At 42.8% G+C, this 17093-nt stretch overlaps 1 protein-coding gene across 3 annotated transcripts in view; it reads left to right on the top strand.

Annotated features, from left to right (window-relative positions):
- Positions 1 to 17093, top strand: part of RNF157 (ring finger protein 157) — a 494906-nt gene that overhangs the window by 234446 nt on the left and 243367 nt on the right. For all 3 annotated transcript variants that reach the window (XM_069200214.1, XM_069200215.1, XM_069200216.1), the window contains exon 14: positions 3258 to 3369. In XM_069200214.1, coding sequence (XP_069056315.1) covers positions 3258 to 3369 — 112 coding nt within the window. The remainder of the gene's footprint in view (positions 1 to 3257; positions 3370 to 17093) is intronic.

The following is a 17093-nucleotide window of genomic DNA, read 5'->3' as shown; positions in this document are numbered from 1 at the left end:
GTCTGCGTTGTTTACCATGCCACTGGTCCAAAATTCATCCTCCAGTGGTTCATCAACTATGAACCAAGGATATTCTTCCTTGATTGACTGCTATGCATCTTGCTGTGTCTAATTTTAAGCTAAGGAAATGCGGTAGCAAAGCATTCAACATTTTTGCAGCTCAACTCTGAAACAATATCCCACTGGAGATCAGGGCAGAATCCTCCTTATTAATTTTTAGTACGAAATTAAAGACTTTACAATTCAATTCATAATTGCCATGTTAGTGTCATCATTGTCTGGCACTTACTTAACTAGGCCAGAATAGATAGTTGCACAGTGTCTAGAGACCTGTACAAGAATGAGTATTGTGCTTATCAGATGTCCTGAAATAAATAAATAAATATTCCTTGAAATGACTTACTTGACAAACCTCCACAAGGCATGGAGCCATCTATTAGTGAGCAATCTCTTCTTGCAACATGTTGCATTCACAGTATTCAGAATTGAAACCGATGGTTGGCAAATAAAAACATCAAAAGATGAACCCTGTCTGGGTATACTTTATGTGCTCAGACCACTTTAATTATAGAGACTTCTTCAGGAAGGGGAAGTAAGTGATGGAATCTTGCTGTGCAGCGCTCCACTGTTGTCAACCGAATCAAAGGCTTGGGAATCACATGTCCAAATGGTGTTCCAGAAGGCAACATAGTTTGTTTCTAAGACAAGTTAATGCTGCTTTGGCTACAGAGTATTATAACCTGTAATTCGGGGCTGATTTAGACAAACTGACAGATTTGTTTTTATTCCATAAGTTGCTGCATGTGTAGCGTTCTAATAGCAAATATGCAGCAGTGTTAACAAAATCCTTTATAGCGTCACTGTATGTATTCAATACCCGGTTTACATGTCTTGTTTTGAAGGCAAGGCATTCCTTTTGATGGCAAGCCATTTTTCATCATAAACAGATGAAGTGGTAAAGCAGCACAAACCTCAGGTGATTACTGAGAAATCCTAAAGTGCCATCTATTGCTCTCCGGTTATATCATTGTCATAGGTTCTCAAGCATATAAATCTAGATAGTGTTCCACATTTTAAACAGTTAAATATAAAACCGAGATTTAATGCAGAACCAAAGTGGTTGTCATTCTCTCTTAAAAAAATGTCTGAGATTGCAAATGTGGCATTGTGCGCATCCACTTCGTAGAGGAACATCTCCCAGGGATGGGCAGTCATTTTTCGCACCTACCCAGCAGACCCAATCAAAGCACTCACAACTGGGCAGTCAGTCCTAAAATTCTCAAGTCATACTTTCAACAGTAGAGCATTTTGGTTAAAAAAAGATCTGTTTCCATAGCACAAAATCAAAAATGCCAGTCCATTACATCGACGTTTCCACACCACCAGCCACTAGGTTATGCAGTGTAGAAAATCTCGGTCTGAGACATTTGCGTACACTTTTCCATCAGTGCCACTTATTCAGAAGGTGATCAGGAAAATGAGACCAAAATCTTAGTTGCAACAGCGTGTAACAGACATATGGTATTCCCAACCGTTGAAGATGCCCTGGTTGCCACATTGCAAACTCGGGGTTTGTCCAAATCTGTTAACAATGCAACAAGGCCAATTTTATTGTCCAGATCCACAATGGCTTAATTTAACAGTTTGCTTCCTGAAATCTTAGAGTTGAGTTACCTTCATTTACTGTCCGTGTGAAAGAGTATTTTTAAAGGAGCATGCTATCCTGCAACTCGTGTATGCTATGCAGAAAAATTAGAAGAATTTATACAATTCTGTGACTGAAATTTATACAGCGCTAACCCATGAGACATCATCCACTATCTCTTTCCATTAAAGATGCAGGCCTAGCATACACCTATTCATGTTCATTTGTTGGCTGTAACTGCCTGTTCACAAACAGTCCTTCTCCAGACAGTTCCTGTAATCAATGTTTTCATGGAAAGATACCACTTGGAATCTCAATATTGGTTCAGCCGAGCTTACAGTCTACCATTTGAGGATTGCACTCATATTCTCTACAAGTTCTAACATGGAAGAATTTTTGGTGGTATCACATCTGGAGCAGAGTAAGTGAAACTGATAATAGAAGAGCCTTTCACTTGAGTCGACAAAAACAAAATAGCCTTTCATACATATCCACGCTTGCTTCTAACGTTTGTATTAACTTTCCATCGAAATCAAATCACTACAATCCCAATGTTCTTTCCAAATCCAATATGCATGACAGAAAGAAAACTGCATTCACTGGATGTCAAATGAGCAATTGTTTATTACGTTGACAGATCTAAGCCTCTACGTAAAATAAATCTATTTGTTTCCTTTACTCCTGCGCACCTTAGACAACCCATTTCCATGTATGGCATAGCTAGATGGATAGCCAAATGTATTAAAACCTGCTGTGCATGTGCTCATATGCACCCTGCAGGCATTGTGCAAGTTCATTCTTTTCCCAAAATGGGACTACCATAGCCTTCCATGCCAGTACTACACTCCAGATATTTGCAGAGCTGCTCCAATCCACATACATACACATTTACACAACATTACTGTGTCGATATTCAAGCAAAAAAAGAAAGCCTAAGTGGGCTAAACAGTGTACTACACGAAAATTCCTACAACTATTTCTGCTTTTAGCACACGTCATTCTCAAAGTAAGTGGATATGGCTTTTAAGTCTGTGCATAGCATATGATGTACAACAGCACATGCTACAAATGGCAAAAATATTACTTACCAGTAACCAGCTGTTTTCCCTTGTCAAGTTGTAGATTCACATACACCACCCACCTCTTCTATAAATTGAAAGCAGTCGCATTTGTAGTTCCTTACGCTTCGGTAAGTATAACATACTTCACATAGATAAGCAGCTGCATGTATGCAGATGGGGAAAATATTGTAAGTTTAGTCTGCATGCTGGTGCATTTCAAGTGTCGGCTACATGATCACAAATCATTCTGTGAACTGACACTTAAACCTTGAAGTAAGCAACTTCTGATATTCTGAGCCCAGCATTAGATGGTAGGCATACACAATGCTTGTGATCTACAACATGACAAATTGAAAACACTGGGCTACAGATGAGTAACGTGTTCCATATAAGGTACAGCTGTTGAGTATGTAAAATAAGAAAGCTAGTCTCTGTATAAGCCTAGAGAGACATTTTGCATCTTTTACCTGTACTTCTATATTGTGCCTTCACTTTTTAACAGGGTCTGTGATTCCCTGCCTTTATCTCTGTCTCATTGTGTGTTCCTACAGGAGTGTGGCATTACACCAGAGAGTGAGAACCTAACTCTGTCCTCATCAGGAGCTATTGGTCACTCATCGTGTACTGGTACACCTCTATCCTCCACCATCACTTCTCCAGAAGGTAAAGGAAGCTTTTGTTACAGTTGTTTCATGCGTCTAATGATGGGGGGGGGAGGGGTCGGGAGGCTTGACAAGTTTACCCATTAGTACAGTAGTTTCTTATGTATATGTGGGAACCAAAGATTAACAATAAAATAGACTTTCCACCTTTTAGTTTCAGTTGGCAGCACTTTTTTCAGTCAGCCTTTGGTGGCTCCATTGCTCCAGGGAGAGCTTGATAAGCTTTCTTGAATGAGCTTCAATAACCCTCAGTATAGCCCCAAATTACGAGTCTGTCAAATCCTCAGCAGGTCTCTAGTTTTATTTATCTTTTATCCAAAATGACAGCTATAGATTTTATCTTACTAGGCTGTGCTTTAATATAATCCACTTTTAGTGACTTTTCCGGTGCAGGGCACCTGGTTCATTAATCTCCCCATCTGTCCCTGTGATCATGTTTCCAAGCAAAGCACTTTAAGTTGTTCTGCACTTTGTACTCTTCGTATAGGAAACTTTTTTTGTTGTTCCCACTATAACGTGCTGCTAATGGTAGACATTATAAGGCAGCTCTTGTTTTCCTGCAAACATTGAAGGTCCACACACTTGTTATGGAGTGATCAATTTTATCAGAAGCTTCTTAGCCACTAGAACTAGGTATGGCTCGGTAACTTGTCTTTAAAAGATCAGTGAATATGTGAGGGAGCCCTGTACATGTATGAGGTCATCAGTTTTATTCTCTAGCGTATTTTGTACCCCCTCTTCAAATATTTGGATTTGTATTCTTTTTTTATATTTTCTTATCTAAGAAGTTGTCTTTTATATGAATTGTGCTTTTATGACTGACCTGTCAGCCAAATAAAGTTGATTGATGATGAAAACGATGATGATGATATTGAAGTTATTAATTTATTTGTGGTCATGAATATCATTGACCATCCATGGTGGAGAAGTCAACACTGCTTAATGATTTCTTCTCCATCACATGAAATCTAATTTATTCAGGAACTGTCAGCGTTTCTTCTCAGTAATCTTGGAGACTTGATCTTCTTGACCTGTCATATTGCCTTTTTGAGATTCAGAATGTATTGCTAGTCCAGAGTGGGCCTGGGAAGAAGTCAGCTGTTGAATTCAAAATCATAGTACAGCTTTGTTTTCTCCTTGTAAAGTTGTGCTGCCTTTACTCTTTCTTTTTTTAAATTGTCATGAAAACAACATTGGCTTGTTCAGGGGCTGAAGTCTCCTTATTGTCTTCTTCATGGCTTAATTTGCTACTTGTGTTGAACAAAAGAAAACTGGCTGTGCATAGGTGGACAGATCTGCAAATAAGTGTTTCTGTTATTGAACATGCAAATGCACTATTTTTTTATAATGTATAATTACGCTTGTTACGTCCATGGCAGCAATCCAGTGTCATGCCAAACAGCATGCAAAATCATTTGACTAACCACTATAAATGAATGAACATTATCTTTTTCAGATTGTAATTATTTTGGATACTTACCATCCTTGATATATTTCCGTAGAGATCCTTAAATACATTTTAGCTGTAAAGTGATTTGAATCCCATCATAGATTTTTATGTCCCCTATTGACACATGAGTCATGATTCATGTCTCTGGTAAGTTTATTTATTGAGCTTAAACCGAATTATTTTTCTAGTGCTTTGAGAAGTACCTTAACTTTTATCAGTACTGTACCTACCCAAAGTTTATGAGCACACTGTGCTTATCATAATTACACACTGATAGTTGCATCATTATTTGGCATGACGCTGCATTGCTGCCTAGCACACACAATTATAAAATTAGTGCATTTTCACGTTCTATATCAATTCTTCACGATTACATGTGTCTGTATGACCTTTTCAGCAAGTACTTTTAATAGATCCACTTCATGTTTAGTCTGCACAGTCCGAGTGCCACACTAATATGGGCATCATATTCTTGTGCATATGATTCTGCATATTGAATAAGGTTTTTTTTCTGTTCTCCATAGGGTCCTTTTATATAAACATTGTCCTGAAGATGGTTTCATCGATGTTTACCTTTTATATACATTGCAATAAGTAATGGCACACATGTAAATAGAATAAATCAGTACATGAAATGTCACAAATACAATAGAAAAACAATAATATGTTCAAAAATGCAGTCCTTTTCAGAGTTCAATAAATGTTTAATTCACAAAATAAATTGAAATTCTGCAGTCCGATCAACATGTCCCATCCATAACTTTTCACTTGAAATATAATGTTCGATGGCATATGTTGCTGCAGATACACATGTTTCGCACAGTCCGCTGCCTGGTGTTGGGCTCGGAGTATTACAAGTTGTTTTTCTTCGAAGAAGTCTTTTTTGGTCACAGGACCGAAGGACTCCTCCCTCTTCGGCTCCATTGCGCATGGGCGTCGACTCCATCTTAGATTGTTTTTTTCCGCTGTCGGGTTCGGACGTATTCCTTTTCGCTCCGTGTTTCGGTTCGGAAAGTTAGTCAGAATCTCGGAAGAAAGCGTCGGTATTGTTCCGTTCGGTATCGGGATAGTTAGGTACATCGACACTGATCATCGGAAGACTTTGGGGTAGCTTCGATTCCCCCATCGGGGCCTGGTCGGCCCGACCGCGTGCGACATCGAAGCCGATGGAATGGACCCCGTTTCGTTTCTGCCCAAAATGTCACAGTAAGTATCCTTATACAGATCAGCACTTGGTCTGTAACTTGTGCTTGTCCCCCGAGCACAAGGAGGATACCTGTGAGGCCTGTCGAGCCTTCCGGTCCAGAAAAACACTCCGGGACCGAAGAGCCAGGCGTCTACAAATGGCGTCCACGCCAACAAAACAACGTTTCGACGACGAAGAGGAAACATTCTCGGTTCCGGAATCAGAATCCGGAGACTCCGACGTCGAACAACAGCAACAAACAGTGAGTAAGACGTCGAAAATTAAAAGCATCGAGAAGACAAAAGCCCAGGGGACGCCACTGCCAACAGGCCATGGCTCCACCCATAAAACCGGCGACCCGTCGAAGGCGCCGAAAAAGGGCACGCCCATAGCGAAGACACCCGACTCCGGTCGAGGGACGGCCATGGAGCAACCTCGGAGCCGAGATAGCGGCTCCGAGAGGCAAAAACAAGATGCCGGCACCGAAAAACATCGGCACCGAGACACACTGCCGAAAGCCACAAAAATTCTGTCTGTGCCGAAGCCGAAAAAAGATTCTCTCTCGGCGCCAAAAAGTTCCACACCTTCATCCTACACAGAGGAACAAGGAATAAGTGGCCAGATGCACAGATTTGGACAAGAGCTCCAAAGTGTAGAATCAGACTACACACAAAAGAGACTGTACATCCAGCAAGACACAGGGAAGATATCAACCCTTCCCCCAATAATGAGGAAAAGAAGGATCGGACTTCTCAAGGATGACGCACAACCACAAGCCAAAGTGGTTAAAAAAGTCACGCCTCCACCCTCTCCACCACAACAGGCATCGCCGGCACAAACACCGCCACAAATGCACTCACCAGCGCAAACTACCATAAGTCAAGATAATCAGGATCAAGACGCTTGGGACCAATATGACACCCCAGTGCCGGACAATGATCCCGATTCATACCCCACAAAGCCGTCACCGCCAGAGGACAGTACCTCATACTCGCAACTGGTGGCTAGGGCTGCAGAATTCCACAATGTCCAACTGCATTCCGATCCTATAGAGGATGATTTTTTATTTAACACCCTCTCGGCTACACATAGCCAATATCAATGTCTCCCAATGCTACCAGGGATGTTACGGCACGCAAAACAAATTTTTGAAGAGCCCGTAAAATCAAGAGCCATCACCCCAAGGGTGGATAAGAAATACAAACCACCACCCACAGACCCAGTGTTTATTACTTCGCAGTTACCACCTGACTCCGTAGTAGTAGGGGCAGCTCGCAAGAGAGCAAATTCCCATACATCTGGCGACGCCCCACCTCCGGACAAAGAAAGCAGAAAATTTGATGCGGCAGGAAAAAGAGTAGCATCACAGGCAGCCAACCAGTGGCGCATCGCAAATTCTCAAGCGCTGCTGGCCAGATATGACCGCGCACACTGGGATGAGATGCAACTTCTCGTAGACCATCTTCCCCAGGAATACCAAAAAAGGGCGCAGCAAATAGTTGAAGAGGGACAAACGATCTCAAACAATCAAATCCGCTCTTCACTGGACGCAGCCGATACTGCAGCGAGAACAGTCAACACTGCTGTCACCATAAGGAGACACGCTTGGCTCCGCACTTCAGGCTTCAAACCTGAAATCCAGCAGGCTGTCCTTAATATGCCCTTCAACGAGAAACCACTTTTTGGCCCTGAAGTGGACACAGCCATTGAAAAACTTAAAAAGGACACAGACACGGCCAAAGCCATGGGCGCACTCTACTCCCCGCAGAGCAGAGGCTCTTTTAGAAAAACTCCATTTAGAGGGGGGTTTCGTGGCCAACCCACAGACACCACCAGCCAACAAACAAGAACCACACCATATCAGGGTTCATTCCAAAGGGGAGGTTTCAGGGGATATAGAGGGGGTCAATTCCCAAGGAGTAGGGGAAGATTCCAGACTCCAAAAACACCTCCACCTAAACAGTGACTTTCAAGTCACACAACCCCTTCACTCAACACCAGTGGGGGGAAGACTAAGCCAATTCTACCAATCTTGGCAGCAGATTACAACAGACAATTGGGTATTAGCAATAATCCAACATGGCTATTGCATAGAATTCCACAAATTCCCACCAAACATCCCTCCAAAAACACGCAAAATGTCACCACAACATTTAGAACTTTTAGGACTAGAAGTTCAAGCACTACTGCAAAAGGATGCAATAGAGTTAGTACCAGTACAACAAAAAAACACAGGAGTTTACTCCCTGTACTTTCTAATTCCAAAAAAAGACAAAACATTAAGACCAATATTAGATCTCAGGACACTAAATACCTACATCATATCGGACCACTTTCACATGGTCACACTACAAGACATCATTCCACTGCTCAAACAGCAAGATTACATGACCACATTAGACCTAAAAGATGCGTACTTTCATATACCGATACACCCTTCTCACAGAAAGTACCTAAGGTTCGTATTCAAAGGAATACATTACCAATTCAAAGTGTTGCCATTCGGAATAACAACTGCACCAAGAGTGTTCACAAAATGTCTAGCAGTAGTAGCAGCACATATCAGGAGACAACAGATACATGTGTTTCCTTACCTGGACGATTGGCTAATCAAGACCAACACAGTAAAAAAGTGCACAAACGACACCACATATGTCATACAAACCCTTCACAAACTGGGTTTCTCCATCAACTATACAAAATCACACCTCGAACCGTGTCAGACACAACAATATCTAGGAGCAACCATCAACACATCAAAGGGAATTGCCACTCCAAGTCCACAAAGAGTGCAAGCATTCCACAAGGTAATAAGTGCTATGTTTCCAAACCAAAAGATACAAGCAAAATTTGTGCTAAAACTTCTAGGCATGATGTCATCATGCATAGCCATTGTCCCAAACGCAAGACTACACATGCGACCCTTACAACAGTGCCTAGCATCACAATGGTCACAGGCACAGGGTCAACTTCAAGATCTGGTGTTGGTAGACCGCCAAACATACCTCTCGCTTCTATGGTGGAACAGCAACAATTTAAACAAAGGGCGGACATTTCAGGACCCAGTGCCTCAATACGTTATAACAACAGATGCTTCCATGACAGGGTGGGGAGCACACCTCAATCACCACAGCATTCAAGGACAATGGGATGTACACCAAACAAAATTTCATATCAATTACCTAGAACTGTTAGCAGTATTTCTAGCGTTAAAAGCCTTTCAACCCATAATAACACACAAATACATTCTTGTCAAAACAGACAACATGACAACAATGTATTATTTAAACAAACAAGGAGGAACACACTCAACACAATTGTGCCTCCTAACACAAAAAATATGGCAGTGGGCGATTCACAACAACATTCGCCTAATAGCACAATTTATTCCAGGGATCCAAAACCAACTTGCAGACAACCTTTCGCGAGACCACCAACAAGTCCACGAATGGGAAATTCACCCCCAAGTTCTGAACAAGTACTTTCAAATTTGGGGAACACCCCAGATAGATTTGTTCGCAACAAAAGAAAACGCAAAATGCCAAAACTTCGCATCCAGGTACCCACACCGCGAATCACAAGGCAATGCTCTATGGATGAGTTGGTCAGGGATATTTGCATACGCTTTTCCCCCTCTCCCTCTCCTTCCATATCTAGTAAACAAGTTGAGTCAAAACCAACTCAAACTCATACTGATAGCACCCACATGGGCAAGACAACCTTGGTATACAACTCTACTAGACCTTTCACTAGTACCGCATGTCAAACTACCCAACAGACCAGATCTGTTAACACAACACAAACAACAGATCAGGCATCCAAACCCAGCATCATTGAATCTGGCAATTTGGCTCCTGAAATCCTAGAATTCGGACACTTAGACCTCACACAAGAATGCATGGAGGTCATAAAACAAGCTAGAAAAGCTTCCACTAGACACTGCTATGCATCTAAGTGGAAAAGATTTGTTTGCTACTGCCATACCAATCAAATCCAACCATTGCATGCCTCTACAAAGGACATAGTGGGATACTTACTACATTTGCAAAAAGCGAATCTCGCTTTTTCATCTATAAAAATACACCTCGCAGCAATATCTGCTTACCTACAAACTACTCATTCATCGTCTCTATTTAGAATACCAGTTATTAAAGCATTCATGGAAGGGCTAAAAAGAATTATACCACCAAGAACACCACCAGTTCCTTCATGGAACCTTAACATCGTCTTAACAAGACTCATGGGTCCACCTTTCGAACCCATGCATTCCTGTGAAATGCAATATCTAACCTGGAAAGTCGCATTTCTCATTGCAATCACATCCCTCAGAAGAGTAAGTGAAATACAGGCATTTACCATACAAGAACCATTTATTCAAATACACAAAAATAAAATAGTTCTAAGAACAAATCCAAAATTTCTACCAAAAGTAATCTCACCATTCCATTTAAATCAAACAGTAGAATTGCCAGTGTTCTTCCCACAACCAGATTCCGTGGCTGAAAGGGCACTACATACATTAGACATCAAAAGAGCACTAATGTACTACATTGACAGAACAAAGCTAATCAGGAAAACAAAACAACTGTTCATAGCTTTTCAAAAACCACACATAGGAAATCCAATCTCTAAACAAGGCATTGCTAGATGGATAGTCAGATGTATTCAAACATGCTATCTTAAAGCCAAAAGAGAATTGCCTATTACACCAAAGGCACACTCAACCAGAAAGAAAGGTGCTACAATGGCCTTTCTAGGAAACATTCCTATGAGCGAAATATGTAAGGCTGCCACCTGGTCTACCCCTCATACATTTACTAAAAACTACTGTGTAGACGTACTAAATGCACAACAAGCTACAGTGGGCCAAGCTGTACTAAGAACATTATTCCAAACTACTTCAACTCCTACAGGCTAAACCACCGCTTTTAGGGGAGGTAACTGCTTTATAGTCTATGCGAAACATGTGTATCTGCAGCAACATATGCCATCGAACTGAAAATGTCACTTACCCAGTGTACATCTGTTCGTGGCATTAGTCGCTGCAGATTCACATGTGCCCTCCCGCCTCCCCGGGAAGCCTGTAGCCGTTTAGAAGTAGATCTTAAATCTTAAACATTTGTACATTTGTAAATAATTATTATAAACTTTTTATGTACATACGTATTCACTCCATTGCATGGGCACTATTTATAGCAAACAACTCCATCCTCACCCTCTGCGGGGAAAACAATCTAAGATGGAGTCGACGCCCATGCGCAATGGAGCCGAAGAGGGAGGAGTCCTTCGGTCCCGTGACCAAAAAAGACTTCTTCGAAGAAAAACAACTTGTAATACTCCGAGCCCAACACCAGGCAGCGGACTGTGCGAAACATGTGAATCTGCAGCGACTAATGCCACGAACAGATGTACACTGGGTAAGTGACATTTTCAATACTCCTTTATCCAATAGCAATATCTAATCCAAAAAGAGCATCCAAAAAGGTCTATATCCAATAGCAATCTCTAATCCAAAAAAGATCATCCAAAAAGGTCAACACGTGTTTCATCCGGGGAGTGCCCCTGAATTTCTTCAGGACCTCCTTTAAATCAGATAATGTTGTCTTGTTCAGTACCTTGTTCAATTATCCGTATGAACTGTGTATTATATTAGCCCAAACACATATCCGAGTTCGTCTCCCGTATTCCCGTAACCGGTTTTGAATACAGTGCGTTGGCGTACTCGCGGCGTGAGGAGTTAAATTCCAAAATTTAAACTAAATTGGAAATTAGATACGGGAGACTAAGCCGGATATGTGTTTGGGCTAATATAATACACAGTTCATACGGATAATTTTGGAAGAGTGTTCATATTTAAATACTTTGATACTCTTAAGAAACCACGGGTTTCCAAGGTACTGAACAAGACAACATTATCTATTTATATACATATATATATATATATATATATATATATATATATATATGTTCGATGGCATGTGTAGCTGCAGATACACATGCTGTACAAGGTTCCTGCCATCTAGTGTTGGGCTCGGAGTGTTACAAGTTGTTTTTCTTCGAAGAAGTCTTTTCGAGTCACGAGACGGAGGGACTCCTCCCTTTCGGCTCCATTGCGCATGGGCGTCGACTCCATCTTAGATTGTTTTCTTTCCGCCATCGGGTTCGGACGTGTTCCTCTTTGCTCCGTATTTTGAATCGGGAAAGTTAGCTAGTTATCGGAAAATTTGACGGTATTGTTCGCGCTCGGTACCGGTTTAGTGTTAGCACATCGACACCGAAAAAAAGAAGCGCTCCGGCGGCCCTTCGGGGCTTCCACTCTTCAGCGGGGCCTGGTCGGCCCGACCGCGTCATCTCCAAACCTCATGGACCGGACCTCCTTCCGTTTCTGCCCGAATTCCCACGCAAAGTATCCTTCTATAGACCAACACTTGGTCTGTAATCTGTGTCTATCACTGGAACACAGGGAGGATACTTGCGAGGCCTGTCGGGCATTTCGATCGAAGAAGACCCTATGTGATCGAAGAGCTAGAAGACTACAGATGGCGTTGACACCGGCCAAACAGGTCGAGGAAGAGGAGAGATTCTCCATTCAAGATTCGGACTCGGACGACTCCGAAAGTGAGCAGCCGACGGCGCAGCAACAAACTGTGAGTAAATCAGCCCCGGCAAAGACTCACTCAAGTTATAAAGGCCAAGGGGATGCCACCGCCAACAGGCCATGGCTTAACCCGAAAACACGGTGACCAAACATTGGCACCGAAAAAGGCCTCCCAGCATCCGAAGACATCCGACTCCGGTCGAGATACCGGCTCCGAACCATCTCTGCACCGAGAGTTCGACACCCCCAAAGTCAAAAAGGTTTCCTCGGAGCCGAAAAAGAGCGTACCAAAACCTTCGGTGTCGAAACATGCAGCATCGGAGCCGAAAACAGGCTCCCATACAAAAGAGCACGGCCTTTCCAGCCAAATGCAAGGGCACAGATTTGAGCAGGAACTAGGCATGGGAGAGCCAGACCATACTCAAAGGAGGCTGCACATACAGAAAGAGACGGGGAAAATTCAAACTCTTCCTCCAATAAAAATGAAGTGAAAGCTAGCATTCCAGGAGTCGGAAATGCAGCCAAGAGCAAAGGTGGCAAGAGACAAGACACCACCAAGGGTTTCGCCACAGCCTTCACCATTGCATTCACCACACCTGTCCCCGGTAGCAACACCCCCAATGCAGTCGCCAACACACACGGGGATGACACAAGATGACATGCATGGAATTTATATGATGCACCGGTCTCAGACAATAGTCCCGATTGCTACCCGGCAAGGCCGTCCCCACCAGAGGACAGCACTGCATATATGCAGGTGGTATCAAGGGCAGCTACTTTCCATAATGTAGCAATCCATGCAGAGCCCATAGAAGACGACTTCTTATTTAACACCTTGGCATCCACTCACAGCTCTTACCAAAGTTTGCCAGTGCTCCCAGGCATGTTAAAACACGCCAAACAGGTGTTCCAGGACCCAGTAAAAGGCAGAGCCATCGCACCTAGGGTGGAGAAGAAATATAAACCTCCCCCAACGGACCCTGTGTTTATAACACAGCAACTAACACCAGATTCAGTGGTAGTGGGAGCAGCCAGAAAGAGGACAAACTCCCAATCCTCAGGAGACGCACCACCGCCCGACAAGGAAATTGGATGCAGCAGGCAAACGGGTGGCAGCACAGGCAGTCAATCAGTGGCGGATTGCCAATTCTCAGGCTCTACTGGCTCGCTACGACAGGGCACACTGGGACGAGATGCAACGTATAATTCAGCACTTGCCCAAGGAATACCAAAAACGTGCCCAACAGGTTGTTGAGGAAGGACAAACGATTTCAAACAACCAAATAAGGTCTGCGATGGACTCGGCAGACACAGCAGCAAGGACAGTGAACACTGCTGTAACCATTCGTAGGCACGCATGGTTACGGAGCTCGGATTTTAAACCAGAAATCCAGCAAGCTGTGCTAAATATGCCGTTCAACCAAGAACAATTGTTTGGGCCGGAGGTGGATATGGCAATCGAAAAGCTCAAAAAGGACATAGACACGGCCAAAGCCATGGGCGCGCTCTACTCCCCACAGAACAGAGGCACTTTTAGAAAGCCGCAATTTAGAGGGGGGTTTCGTTCCCAAACCACAGAACCTTCCACCTCACAAGTCAGACCCACATATCAGGGCCAGTACCAAAGAGGAGGTTTTTGAGGAACATACAGGGATGGACAATTCCCAAAGGCAAGAGGGAAATTCCAGAGCCCAAAAAACCCTCAAACCAAACAGTGACTTCAATGTCACAAACCCTCACCACTCAACAGCATTGGGGGGGAGACTTACTGCATACTACGACAACTGGGAAAACATAACTACGGACGCATGGCTCCTAGCCATTATCCAACATGGTTATTGCATAGAATTCCTACAATTGCCACCAGATGTGCCCCCAAGAGCACACAATATGTCCAAACAACACTTAGACCTGTTACAACTAGAAGTCCAAGCATTGTTACAAAAACAAGCAATAGAACTAGTTCCCAACCATCAAAAAGGAACAGGTGTCTACTCCCTGTATTTCCTAATTCCAAAGAAGGACAAAACGCTGAGACCCATATTAGACCTCAGAACACTGAATCTTTACATCAAATCAGATCACTTTCACATGGTAACACTTCAAGACGTGATTCCCTTGCTCAAAAAACAGGACTACATGTCAACATTAGATCTCAAGGATGCATATTTCCACATACCCATACATCCTTCCCACAGGAAATACTTAAGGTTTGTAATCCAAGGCGTGCTTTACCAATTCAAGGTGTTACAATTCGGGATAACAACAGCCCCAAGGGTATTCACAAAATGCCTTGCAGTAGTAGCCGCTCACATCAGGAGACAGCACATGCATGTATTCCCTTACTTGGACGATTGGTTAATAAAAACCAGCACTCAGCAACAGTGTCTTCAACACGCACAATACGTGATAGAAACTCTACACAAACTAGGGTTCTCTATAAATTACCAAAAATCAAATCTACAAACATCCCAAATACAACAATACTTGGGAGCAACACTCAATACACAAACGGCGATTGCCACTCCAAGTCCACAAAGGGTACAGGTGTTCCGCAATACAATATTAAACATATAGCCAAACCAACACTACCAAGTGAGGTTTGTAATGAAACTTCTAGGCATGATGTCTTCATGCATAGCCATCGTCCCAAACGCAAGACTACAAATGCGGCCCTTACAACAGTGTCTAGCAACACAATGGACACAGGCACAGGGTCAACTCCAAGATCGAGTGTTGATAGACCGCCAAACACACCTCTCGCTTCAATGGTGGAACCCTATAAATTTAAACCAAGGGCGGCCATTCCAAGACCCAGTGCCTCAATACGTGATCACAACAGATGCTTCCATGATGGGGTGGGGAGCACACCTCAACCAGCACATTATACAGGGACAATGGAACATTCAACAAAAACAACTGCACATAAATCACTTAGAACTGTTGGCAGTGTTTCTAGCATTGAAAGCATTTCAACCCCTGGTAGCCCACAAACACATTCTTGTCAAAACAGACAACATGACGACAATGTATTACCTCAACAAACAGGGAGGGACACACTCCTCACAACTGTGTCTCTTAGCACAAAAAAATTGGCATTGGGCAATTCACAATCACATTTGCCTAATAGCACAATACATCCCAGGTATTCAAAACCAGTTGGCCGACAATCTCAGTCGAGCTCACCAACAAACACACGAATGGGAAATTCCTCCCCAGGTCCTACAAACTTACTTTCTACGATGGGGAACACCACAAATAGACCTATTCGCAACAAAAGAAAACGCAAAATGACAAGACTTTGCGTCCAGGTATCCACACCCTCTGTCCAAGGGCAATGTGTTATGGATGAGTTGGTCAGGGATATTTGCTTACGCTTTCCCCCCTCTCCCACTCCTTCCTTATCTGGTAAACAAATTGAGTCAAAACAGACTCAAACTAATACTCATAGCACCAACCTGGGCTCGCCAACCGTGGTACACAACACTTCTGGACCTGTCAGTAGTACCTCGTATCAAACTACTAAACAGACCAGATCTGTTAACTCAACACAAACAACAGATCAGACACCCGAATCCAGCATCACTCAATCTAGCAATCTGGCTCCTGAAGTCTTAGAATTTGGACATGTAGACCTTACACAAGAATGTATGGAGGTCATTAAACAAGCTAGGAAACCTACTACAAGACATTGTTATGCAAACAAATGGAAAAGATTTGTTTATTACTGCCATAATAATCAAATTCAACCACTACATGCTTCCGCAAAGAACATTGTAAGCTACTTGTTACACTTACAAAAATCTAAACTAGCATTCTCTTCTATTAAAATACATCTCACAGCAATATCTGCCTATCTGCAGATTACACATCATCAAAGCATTTATAGAGGGTTTAAAAAGAATCATACCCCCGAGAACACCACCAGTCCCCTCATGGAATCTCAATATTGTGTTAACACGGCTCATGGGACCACCATTTGAACCCATGCACTCTTGTGAGATGCAATACTTAACTTGGAAAGTAGCCTTCCTGATAGCTATCACATCTCTTAGAAGTGTAAGTGAAATACAAGCATTTACTATACAAGAACCCTTTATACAAATACATAAACATAAAGTAGTTCTCCGTACAAATCCCAAATTCTTACCAAAAGTTATATCACCATTCCACCTAAACCAAACAGTGGAACTCCCAGTCTTTTTGCCACAGCCAGACTCAGTAGCCGAAAGAGCCTTACATATGTTAGACATTAAAAGAGCACTAATGTATTACATTGATAGAACAAAACAGTTTCACAAAACAAAACAATTGTTTGTAGCCTTCCAAAAACCTCATGCAGGAAATCCGATATCCAAACAAGGCATTGTGTAGGCGGGTGTCGTCCACCTCGCCTACCGACGTGCAGTCCTGGCGCCGGCAGAGTACGTCCTCCATCTCCATTACGCGTTGTCAAGGAGACACGTGGGGGATGTACACCCGATCGGCACC

This window comes from Pleurodeles waltl, chromosome 7, assembly GCF_031143425.1.
Source record: "Pleurodeles waltl isolate 20211129_DDA chromosome 7, aPleWal1.hap1.20221129, whole genome shotgun sequence".
NCBI lineage: Eukaryota > Metazoa > Chordata > Amphibia > Caudata > Salamandridae > Pleurodeles > Pleurodeles waltl.
Note: the sequence above shows the minus strand (reverse complement) of the source record. Positions and strands in the feature narration are given on the sequence as shown.